The sequence below is a fragment of the Medicago sativa genome, chromosome 8, assembly GCF_051527215.1.
Source record: "Medicago sativa cultivar Bolivia chromosome 8, Bolivia_mono, whole genome shotgun sequence".
In the NCBI taxonomy this organism is placed as follows: Eukaryota; Viridiplantae; Streptophyta; class Magnoliopsida; order Fabales; family Fabaceae; genus Medicago; species Medicago sativa.
In genome coordinates, this window is record NC_140756.1 from 75,741,950 (window position 1) to 75,754,025 (window position 12,076).

At 32.6% G+C, this 12,076-nt stretch overlaps 1 protein-coding gene across 1 annotated transcript; it reads left to right on the forward strand.

The window, feature by feature from the left end:
• The first annotated feature begins 220 nt into the window (after nucleotides 1-220).
• Nucleotides 221-6,880, forward strand: LOC146901574 (uncharacterized). The gene is made up of 13 exons (XM_085731964.1): nucleotides 221-546; nucleotides 633-741; nucleotides 886-918; nucleotides 1,595-1,719; nucleotides 2,284-2,418; nucleotides 3,411-3,487; nucleotides 3,581-3,846; nucleotides 4,819-4,875; nucleotides 4,973-5,141; nucleotides 5,537-5,594; nucleotides 5,677-5,762; nucleotides 5,849-5,905; nucleotides 6,497-6,880. Exons 1-13 carry the CDS (start codon nucleotides 369-371, stop codon nucleotides 6,590-6,592), a joined length of 1,446 nt encoding a protein of 481 aa, XP_085588090.1. The 5' UTR covers nucleotides 221-368; the 3' UTR covers nucleotides 6,593-6,880.
• Nucleotides 6,881-12,076: the final 5,196 nt, after the last annotated feature.

Consider the following 12,076-nt stretch of genomic DNA (forward strand, 5'->3'; position numbering starts at 1 on the left):
ATTCAATAACTAGCTTTTTTGCTTTCAAAGTTCATCTGCTATAAGTTATATTTTTTACAAACTAGTAGTTTATAAGCTATTCACAATTTTTTAGCAAGCAAAGCTCAAGGCCTTCTTTTTTAATACAAAAAACCCAAGTTTTTCGTTGTCATATGAGTTTATAAGTTGTAACCAAAAAAAAAAAAAAGTTTATAAGCTATAATCCTCTAAATTTGGCATTGCCAAACAGAACCTAATTAAATAAAACGACAGCAATTGAAGTCGTTTCGCGAGTGGTAGTCCAGTCTCGTCTTCCTCCTCAGAAATACACATTATCGCCGGCGAAGGGGTTTGCTTCGTTTAGAAGTTCCGATCTAACAACCGTGTAAATGTCAACGAAAACTGAAACGCCGATGAAGAAGAAGAAGAATCACAAGAAGATACAATGTTTCTGGAGTTGGGTAATCGGTTCCGTCATTCTTCGACTAATTCTCATCTACTTCCCCAAAAACCTCAACCTCTCTTCTCGACCTGAAGTCTCCACCCCTCTCACTAGCATTCGTCGCCGTAATTATGTTTTTCCTTTCTCATCTTCTTAACTTCTTATACACGCTCTTTTTCTTACCTTCAATTCAATTCTTCTTTTTTCGCAGTGGCTGAGGGTTACTGGTTGAAGCAATCATCAATGTCACCCTATGCAGGTTCAATGTACCATGGTTCTCCTTTGTTGTTGACCCTTCTCGGACCACTCACTGTTACTAGGTATCCATTTTATTACTTTTGTTGCTTAACTTCAATGGAGTCTAGTTTTGAATGTTTTATGTAGTTACTGTGAGATGCAATTAGAATTTAGCATGGAATTTGTGTAATCTAATGACAATGGAAGAAACCTTGTTTGTGATGCAGAATTGAAGGACAGCCTAATCATCTTTTATGCAGGTAACTTTCTTCGCCTTTTAAATTCATATAATATCAGTCCGAGTTTATTATTTCGTAATTTTATGAACCATAATTGCATTGACTTTTGTTAATTATATTTGTAGTTGGTAATGAGTGATTAGCAATTGCTCCTTTTCATTTTTAAGTTGTGCATATTTCGCTGCTAATTGTGTTGCAAGACTAGACAAGATATGATTAGAAATGACAACATTAGAGAGACAGAGAGAGTTGGTGTCGTGCCTATCGTGGAAAAGATGGCGGAAACTCAGCTTTAGGTAGTTTGGGCATGTAGAGAGAAGACCTGTAGATTATGTAGTAAGGAGGGTGGATCAGATGGAGAGTAGTCAAATCACCAGAGGCAGAGGAAAACCTAGAAAAACTATAAAGAAACCATCGAAAAAGATCTAGAGAATAATGAGTGGGATGGAATATTATGATGCCGTTTGATCCATGTAGCTGACCCCACTTAGTGGGTTAAGACTTGGTTGTTGTGTACTCAGTTGCTAAATGATCTTTCCATGTGCTCGATCTTCCTGATTGGCATTTATGGTGGTCTTGGTCTTTATTCTTTTTTTCTGACATAACTTGTGTATTTAGTTCTTTTTCCCTCGTTATTCTCTTGATGTGTTTAGTGTAGTTGATTAAGCAACAAATATCAACTCATTTCTGGATATAGTTTGGTTTTTGTGATAGCAGATGTTGTCACTGCAATGCTCATTTGTGCTGCTGGTAGAAAGCTTCAGGCGGCATACGGTTCAAGTTTACAATCCATTGGCCTTGATCACTTGTCAGAGGATTCAGGTTGTTAGCATAAACTACAAGTTTGATTCTTTCTTTCAAATTTCAAATGTTACGGTTGGGTGTGCTTCTCTTGTTTTGTTTATTGCGTTTAAGTGATAAATGTGAAATATGTATTGAGGTTCTTTTACACACACACACACACACACACACACACACACACAGTACTTGCATGATTGTTGGTAGGTAGTGTTATGAAACATCTAACTGGTCATTATCTAGTTTTAAGAATCAGATACTGAGTATGTTTTATTATTAATAAAAAAATTAGTAGTCCAGAATTTTATCAATGGCATCGAAACTTGTGAATAAGGTTACATGTCTATGTCTATGTGGTGTTTGGATCACAAAATAGTAGATTTGGTTAACTTGCACTATTTCCAGAAAAAGTATTCTATTAAGTTTCTGATAAGAAAACATGATATTTGCAACTATTGTTATGCAGGGTAAGCTATGATTATAATCATATAATTTAATGTTTAAAGTTCCTTGTCAGGCTATGGATCTTTTGCAAGCTCTATGCAAATTCGTGTACATCCTTTTTGTTAATATCTTCATTGTTTTCAGATGTCCTTCATTCAGGGGACTTTGCTGCTCTTGTATACTTGTGGAATCCTTTTACAATTGTTGCATGTGTTGGTCTGTCCACTTCTGCAATCGAGAACTTGATGGTTGTCTTGACCCTTTATGGAGCATGCGCGCGTAAGCTGCGAACTTTTTAGTTTCTGAGTTTTAGATATTTTCATTTATTTGACTGACTAGTAATGACCTGCTTCTTAGAGTCGTATTGGTATTTATTGGTTGTTTTCTAGTAAGTGTTACGTGCCCCCTTATATTGAAAATAAATAAATATTGTACAATGCCCATGAGTTCTGAAAACAGAAGTTAGTCTTTTTCTCGCTGGAGAAGTTCTAATGAGATTACGAGAAGTAATGGTAGGAATCTCGTTTTTAGTTGAAGGAATTCTTTTGTACAACTAGAGTTTGATAAACAAAATTTTCTATTGGTTATTGTTTCTATTATTTTTAATTACCTGGTAATATTTACGATCTTAGGTTGCTTTTGGATAAAAACAAATGTGATGATTTTTTTGAGATAAAACCAATAAAACAGGACTAGAGTCTACTAATGCGTTCCGAACCCATGTACATGAGAAATGCACTGAGACAAAGTACTCAAGGCAAATCCAATTAACAAAACTGTTTTTGTTGTTTTATTATCAGTCCATTGTTTCTTGTGTATATGTGATATAAAAGCATTCTATCAGATTCAAATTTGATGTCCAGTACCCCTTTTTCCGTTAAGTTAGTTGACTAAGTCTTAGGAGAACTCCACTGGTTTATCTGACATACTGAAACCTTACATCTATGTTCCATCTTATTAACTTGATTTCTCAAAAATTTTCCTCTGCTTCAAAAGCACTATTTAATTTTGTAATCGTTACTATTGAATTGACTAGTGTTCATCAAGCTGATACCCACTTGAGTAAAATTGTTGCTAATTGCTAATAGTCAGCAAGCAGATCAGATTTTCAAAATGCTTGTAAGAACATAAAGAAGTTAAAGTTTGGGGATTGGATAAATCATAAAAGACTGAAATGCATCAATAGAACATAATGTCTGCCTTGTATTATCTGGCTTTCGATCCTCATCTACTACTTCATTTAATGTTAAAACTGTACTGATGTCCAACAGGACTAGCTCCGTTGGCTGCTTTTGGATGGGTCATGGCTACTCATTTGTCCCTGTACCCAGCAATCCTTATTATCCCAGTATGTTGTTGCCCAAACCCATTTAATAGCATTTGCAACATAATCCTTGTTTATCATTTTTTTTTTATCTGTATCTATTATCTTATGTTACAGGTAATATTGTTATTTGGTTATGGTCCTGATGCTCCTCCTAGGAAATTATTCCGGCAAAGGACAAATCTTGAAGTTGACGATTCCACCTCAGGCGATAGGAGTTGTTTAGAAGATGAATTGGTAAACGAGAAAAGGATGCGGAATGTATTCTCATGGAGGCCAGTTGTGCTTTTTTTATTCTGGGCTTTGCTGTGGTCGTCCTATGTTTTAGTCCTTTGTTGCATATATGTCCAACAGCACGGTGGTCTACAGGAGATGTTCAAAAGGTTTTGTTTAAATCCTATGACCATTATTCTTTTCTGATGACAATTTTGCAAGTGACAAAACGTATCTGGATATTTGTTTGCATAATGTGTCTGTATACTTCTTATTGGTCAGTATGAAGGCTTGTTGTTATAGTAGCTGCTAGAACTTAATGCTCTGTAGACCATTAAGATCATTGCTTATAATGCAACTAGATGCTATAAAATTCATGTGATGACGGGATTGAAGAAAAGGTCGAACTCATAATGGGTCTATTATAGGCATCCATCCTTACCTTGCATTTGCTAGAGGCTAATTTCACAACTTGAATCTGTAACCTTCTAGCAATTCCAATGGCTTTCCTTCAGCAACTACGTTGCTTCTGGTGGAGCTTTTTCAATGACTAAACAAGAGTGTATGGAATATCATGTGAAGACAATTGTATACCATTAAAGTCACTCCAAAGTAATTGCAGAAGTACTGATTTTTATTATTTTTTTGATAATAAGTACCGAGTTATTGACATTGTAACTACTGTGCATATGTATGGAGCCACGTAGAAGTTTTTGTATATACATTGCCCGCAATGCTTGTTCATGCAGTGCTTGAAAGTTGAAAACTACTGTGAAGTAAAAAATTAAATGTAGTTTTGGAAATCAAATCATTCATTTCCCATATTACTCACATGTAAATGGTTATATAGTTTATACTATGTGTGGGTTTTTCTTCCATCACCCAACTCCAAAAGTATTTATGCATGTTTTTCAATGTTAATTTTAAAGAAGTAACTTGTGATTCTGGCTGAATTTTGTTTGATGACTTTTTGTATTATGCTCTGTTGAAAAACATTGATTTTTATTTTGAAACGTTCTTTTTTCCTATTATTTTCTATTTAAATATTATTAATGAAGACTGTCAATTCTTTCAAAATTATTTCTTTTCAAGAATTGCTAGTTTCTCAACATCTTGTTAATAAATCCAGCTTGTTTATGCAGTACCTATGGCTTCATTCTTACGATACAAGATCTGTCTCCGAACATTGGAGTTTTTTGGTATGTTCTGCAGGAACTAGTACTACTTAGAGTGGACTGTTTTAATTAATCCTAAAAACTTTTACACTTATTAATGTCTCATGATTTTTGCATACAGGTACTTCTTCGCAGAAGTTTTTGACTTCTTCAGAAGTTTCTTCCTTATAGTATTCCATGGGAATATTCTATTGATGATAGTGCCATTAGCCTTACGTCTTAATCACCGGCCATGCTTTCTAGCTTTTGTATACATTGTGCTTTCCTCCATGTTGAAGTCTTATCCTTCTGTAAGTTTATTTCTCCTGTAATTTTACTCTTACCTTGATTGGAATTAGCTCTTCAAATTTATGCATGAAGATTTCAGTGGGTGTTGCTGAATATATTCTTCTTATTTAGAATGAAATATGCTATTATCCTTTTAAATATTCAAACCTTGATATTGTAAAGATTCTTTGTCCCGAAAAGTGCACAAATAAAAACATATACACACTTTGCACATGCTCATACAGAATTAGAACTTAGTTGAAAATGTGGATCTACAATTTGGAAAGAAGATTGAATATTGCTGAAATTTGTCAACTATACTCTATCTGTCTATAACTTATTAGTAACCAGGCATATTGTGAATTTGCATCCTGATGCAATCTTATTGATCCATGTATTTGTATTCCGTTTTAACTAGGTTGGTGATTCTGCTCTGTACCTGGGTTTACTGGGGTTATTTGCTTATGAACTCAAAGGTAAATTTTCTTACTGTTCTTTTATGTTGAGCATAATTAATAATTAATCTCTTATTGAATAATCAACTTTCATGATTTTCAGATATGCAGTTTTCATTCTTCCTGTTTTCTGGTTATGTTGGAGTTTCACTTCTTAGCCCTGTGATGCACAACCTATGGATATGGAGGGTATGGAGCTTTGGGTTGTTCTAAATTTTCAAATAGATTAATTATTTTGCTCTCCTCATTTCCTGAACTTCTAATGAAATTGGCAGGGTACCGGGAATGCAAACTTTTACTTTGCTACTGCAATTGGTTATGCTTGCTTGCAGGTACCTTATCTCTTCTCACTGATATCAGATCCTCTTCTTGTGTTAATATTGTTGCTGTCTCTTTTTTCTCCCCTGCTCTTTTTAAATTGAAGGCCCTGGTCACTAAATCTACCTCACACTTCACTTGAATCATATAAGTTTTAAGATAATGCTAAGCAAGTGTGAACGTAGATGAAATTTTTTACCTTACCTTGTATATTTGCTATACTGAGAGTTGAATAGTAAAGTAAGTTCATGAACCTTTTGGTTTGGGCGACTACTGAGGTTCCTCCTTTCGGGGCACGATTGAGGGAGGCACCTCTAGTGGGGCCATGAGTGGGGGAAGGGAGGTGCAAGGAAAAGGGTTGGAAAATATTGGCAGGAATCAAACCCTCTAGTGGAAAATTTCATTCAATTAATTAACAGGCTCCTAGTTTGACAAGTTAGAAATCAAGCATCACAGTTAACCTCTCTAGTGGAAAATTTCATTGCTTTTGTAAAATGCTTGTCTTAAGAATTTGAATCAATTGGTTTGGAGCTGACAAGTTGTTAAATTTAAATGATTCAGTACATTGTCATTCTGTAAACTTAAGTTTCTTCTCGTGTGGGCAGATCATTCTGGTGGTAGAAAGTGTTAGCGCCATGCTTAATCATGATAGAATGGTTACGAAGCTAACTACTGCAAAGCTTCAAAATGTCAAATCTTGAGAGCATTTTTTGGAGTATGATTTCAATGCATCCAAAGTTTCTTTGGTGCCCCGGAGTTCACTTGATCTTGATTTTGGTCCAAAACACGAAAAATATATTGATTCCACGATAGGAATACTGGGCTGTCCTTAAATTCCTTTTATCAATGATGTGTATTTCCTTGGATGCAAATGTTTAGTATTTGAACGCAAGGCTTCACAGGCAGAATGCTGATTGCCAGTAAAAAAGTATAACTTGTTATAAGGATAAACAATAGTGATTAATTTCTTAGTCAGTTAGACTTTAGAACTCTTTGATGTGCCATTTAAGAAGTTTCGGTGGCTTCGTTCTTCAAATCCTAGTACAGCAAGTGTTTATTTATTTTTATTTTTTTGTATTGCTACCAGGTTGTTTTAGGTGGACTCTTTGAATTTGTAAACTCCTCTTTGGTTATAGCTTATGCCTTTTATTAGATGAATGAATATTCTAATTGCTTTTGCCAAAAAAACACTAGCAGTTTATCAAATTAAACCAGGTAAATGAAATGATAACATGTTGAAATGGAGGGGATCTCGACCTCATGACATGTATGTAGTTTTTCATGATGACGTTTAAAGTCATGGCTTCGGAATTAGGGCCGGCCTAAGGGTAAGGTTACTAAAACCCTCGCTTTAGACCTCCCAATAGAAAACAATATTTCATTAGATTTTATAAACAAAAAGCCAGCATATGCAGACTAAAAATGTCTCATATATTAAATTTTGCTTTAAGCCTCGCCTGCAAATCAAAATTAATGGGCCGACCCTCTTCAGAGTTCGTAGCATGTAACGGGCTAGCCTGTGTTTGGAACCGCATTTGCAAATTGTTTTTCCGTGTCCTGAGGCATTTTCACTATGAAAATAGAGAAGCTACAAAAGTAAAGCTTTGACGCTGTTGTGGTTTCATACTGGCAAAACGCGCCGCTGTTCTAAGCACATGCTCAATCTACCCAAAAAAATAATCTAGCAATGGGTTTGACGTTTGAGTTTGAATTCGCTCTTGTACAACTTTTTTTTGTTGCGTTTGATGCTCCCGCCAAAATCAAGTTGTTATGTTACATTACATTCACTGTTCTTGAGTCTGTTTTAATTTTGGAAGAATGCCTGATTGTGTTGATTCCGAGGTTCATCAAGGTGTGGGACCTCAGTCCCCACTCATCACCGACTTCACTGACTCTGGCATGTACAATGCATTTCATATCTATTTTTGATGTAGAGGGGACAATGGATATTGTCCTGTCTCTGAGTCCGTATGTCTATTGAACAATCTCAGTTACTTGTGTAATGAAATTACTTGTGTAATGAATCTTTGACCCAAAAAACTTTGTTCAAAATGTATGAAGGAATCCCTACAACTTAAAAACTCCCTCTTGCTTTGCGTCTTAAGACTAGTTTATTGCTTTCACACTGCATTGCCAACTGAGAGCTTCCACGGTCAATAAGGACGTTCAATTAAAAGCAATACAATAACTTAAACGTGAAAATTTGTGCGATTTTTTCTTTGAAGGGTAACATTTACAACAAAACATTACTCCCTCCGTCCCATATTACTTGACCTATTTAGAATATTTGCACTATTCATGTAATATGCTTTGACTCTATTTTTCTACTAATATATAAAAACAAAATATAGCATATAAGATGTTGTTAGATTCGTCTCGATTAATATTTTCAAAATATCAAATTTTTGTAATTTTTTCTACTAGATTATTAAAGAAATTTAAGTTTAAAATTGTGCATTGGCATACGTGACAGAGTCAACTAGGTCAAGTAATATGGGACGGAGGGAGTATAAAATACCACACCAGTGTGATCTGTGATGAGATAAGAACACGATAACGTTTTGGTATTACACATGTTGGACATGCCACAACTATGTGACAAAAATCAATTTTGTACTATTACACTTAAGATTAAGACATGTTCCGCCATATGAGACCGTGTAAGATTATCATACTACGTGGTTACTGCATACCCAGTTAAATGCTCAAATAAGTAGGCCAGCATTCTAGTTATGAGTCAAGCACCATGCATTTTGTTCTTCCAAATATAATAGTTGTGTAATTCATTAAATTATATTTGTAAAATTGAAATTTTAGTCATTCAAATTAAAAAACGTCAGTGAACTTAGTCCCTTCATCAAAATAAACTATTTATAACATATTTATCTAAATCAAAGATAGATGTGTAATGTTTTGAACAGTTTCTTGCTGTTTCAAGACAAATATCGTACTATTTTTAGGTGGAGTTTAACATGGGAAAGGTAAATCCTTTCCCACCATAGGTAAGTAGGTCTGGACCATTTGATAAAAGAGAAACATTGATCTTATCATAGTCTCTCCACACTAGATTTTTTTCACTTCATCTTCAACCATGAAAACAACCCAGAAAAAACTTACTTCTTAAACAAAAATCAAATAAAAAATCTTGTTGTGCAAGTGTGCATACGTTCTTGTAGTATCTTAAAGAATAACTTATGAATTTATCCAAATTTAATAGTTTCACTTCCTCCATAAATCATAATAAAAATCAAAGGAAAAACCAACATTCAATTCCACAACCCATGAATCAAAACGAAATCAGTGCAAATACTTGCTTATTGAAACCTCTTGTTTGAAATTTACTAAAAAGGAATGATTAAAACATATGAACCCATTCCATCAAATTACTTTACAGATTTATCTCCTCTCTGTTGAAGTCTCGAGTTTTTTCTATTTTGGTTTTTTTTGTTCACAAATTACTTTTCAAATTTGACAAAATTCTTTGATTTTGTTCCCCTCGTTTGAACTGATTGTTGACCCTTTGATAATTTTTTCTTCCATATGAAATGGGTTTGAGGTTTCATGATAAGATTTGAATTAAAAATGGGTCTGTAGCTAAAGGTTGTGGGGATGCAGCCGATGCAGGTGTGGGAGAACCTGATAAGGTTTAATAGAAATGCAAAATCTAGCCATTTATTTTATGTCACCCATAGTGGAAAAGGATTCACCTTTCCCATGTTAAACTCGACCCTATTTTTAAGGTGGTTTCATGACAAATATATAACTTTTAAAATCGGGAGCTAAATTGGAGATAAAATTATTAAGAGCAAATTACACTTCCCTCCCCTCAAAGATGCTTGAATTACACACACATCCCCTCTTGTGTTAAAATATACACTCCCCTCCCTTGAAAAGTAAAATTTATATTCCCCTTCCTTATAAGATGCTTGAATTACAACTCCCTCCCTTAATAATTGAATATGCACTACACTTTAATCTATTTTAACATAAATAAATATTTTATGATATATATATTAATTTTGAACCACCATTTATGAAAACTTAATTCATTTCTTTATAATTTAAATGTCAATGATAATTAAATTTAAATATTTTGCTATTGATTTTATAATTTATAGTATAAAATTAACTTTTAAATAACCATGTCTTATTGTCTTTAGTAATTTTTCACATATTTTAATTTTATTTTGGGTTGTTTCATATTTATAATAGATTTTAAAACTACATGTTAATGAAATTGTGAATAAAAAATAGTGAAGAATTTGTATTCAATTAATGATTAAATTAAAATAGACCCGCAATTTTATTTTTTTTAAGTGTGCTAAATTATTATTTTTTTGCAATATTATTAGAAATAAAAAAATTTATTGAGGGAGCAAAGTGTAGATTTTAACATAAGAGGGGAGGGAAATGTAATTCAAGCTTCTCTTAGGCGAGGGGAGTGAAAAGTTTTTTAATATGTTTTGAATAAGAGAGGAGGAGAGTGCATATTTTAACATAAGAGAGAAGGGGATTGTAATTCAAGCATATTTGAGAGGAGAGAAGTGTAATTTACTCAATTATTAAATTATTGGCGTTCTTTAATCTAAAAATCAAAATGCTCATTTACTCATTGAAAAGTCCAAATAATTTTTTTAAACATAACACAAGTGTTTTTCTCTTAGCTGGAGTTTTTTTTTATCAAATAATTTAGTAGTCAAACTCGCACCTTAAACTTAGAGAACTGAGAAATTCAAAATTGGAGCTCAGATCTATACATATCAAACGTTTCTTCACCTATCAACTAAATTATCCTTACGAGAATTATCTGAAGTTATTTATATGCATCATAGGAGAAGATAGTTTTTTTTTTGTACAAGGAGAAGATAATATTCTAGTGTGTTTAATATTATTAAAAGACTCTTAAAATTTAAATCTCTACCCTGGTTTTGATTTTGAGTATGGCTTTGCTTGATTTTCCTTTACTACTCTCCTTATTTGTGTTTCTAAGACTTTGTTTTTGGTATGTGTTTTGGAGTGGAGGGGAGAACATTCGTTTATTTTTTAAATTGAGAAGAATATAAAATATTTATTTATTTTAAAAATATTAATATTCGTGAAATTTTAACAAAAAATATTTTAAATATTGATATGATTGAAGAAACGAAAAATATTTAAAATATCAATATTTATTTACTATATGAAACGAAAAATATTTTAAATATTTTTCTATTTTTAAATATTAATATGATTGAAGAAACGAAAAATATTGATATTTTAACAAAAAAAAAATCTATATTTTATTATATATTTGATATTTTTTAATTTTGTTAAAATATCGAATATATAGTAAAATATAGATTTTTTTTTTTGAGAGGTAGTAAAATATAATGTAACCCTCTAAAATCTCCCACCGAAAGAAAGCCTATGTGTATGTTTGGATTGGGAAAGTTTTACCCTTTCTCAAGTTAAATGTCATCTTGGATTGAAGTAAAAAGTGTACGAAAAAAAGGGTAATGAAGAAAAGAATAGTGAGTTGGTTTTAAGGGAAAAGTTGTTGGGTAGAAGTGAAAATAGAAGGGAAAAAAGGTAAATTTTTATTTCCTATTTGGTCAATTATAGAATAATTAAGCTGAAATAAACATTTAAAAAATATAGGTGAATGATCTATAAAGGCAATTTCCAGTTTTAGCAACTACAATGGAAAATCCTATTTTTGGATAGGATCTCACCGTGTATACAGCTATGATTGTCTTATATATATTTTAGAAAGTTTGTTCTGATCTCACAAATTAAATCCCTAATAAAAAAAACAATGTGTGAGCTTAGAAATTATATCAAAATGTTCACCAAAAAAAAAAATTATATCAAAATAATATTTTTACTAAATGAAACATCAAAAATCCAAAATTTGAGTCTCAAAATTGAGTCATGTGTGATTGGTTTGCATAATCCATTAACCGACACCATATACATCACCCTTTTATAATTTTTTAATGATGGTATAGTATTACTAAACACTTTATCATTCAAATGCAGCACCTCAAAATAAATTATCAAAAATAAGGCTAACTAATAGTTGTATATCATCCTTTTTTTTAGTACAAATGTATCATCTATTTGTCGGAAAAAACTATATCACCTTTTTAAATAGAAACAAATATATCATGTGTTAATAACTTAATAACGTTACGACATTAAAAAAC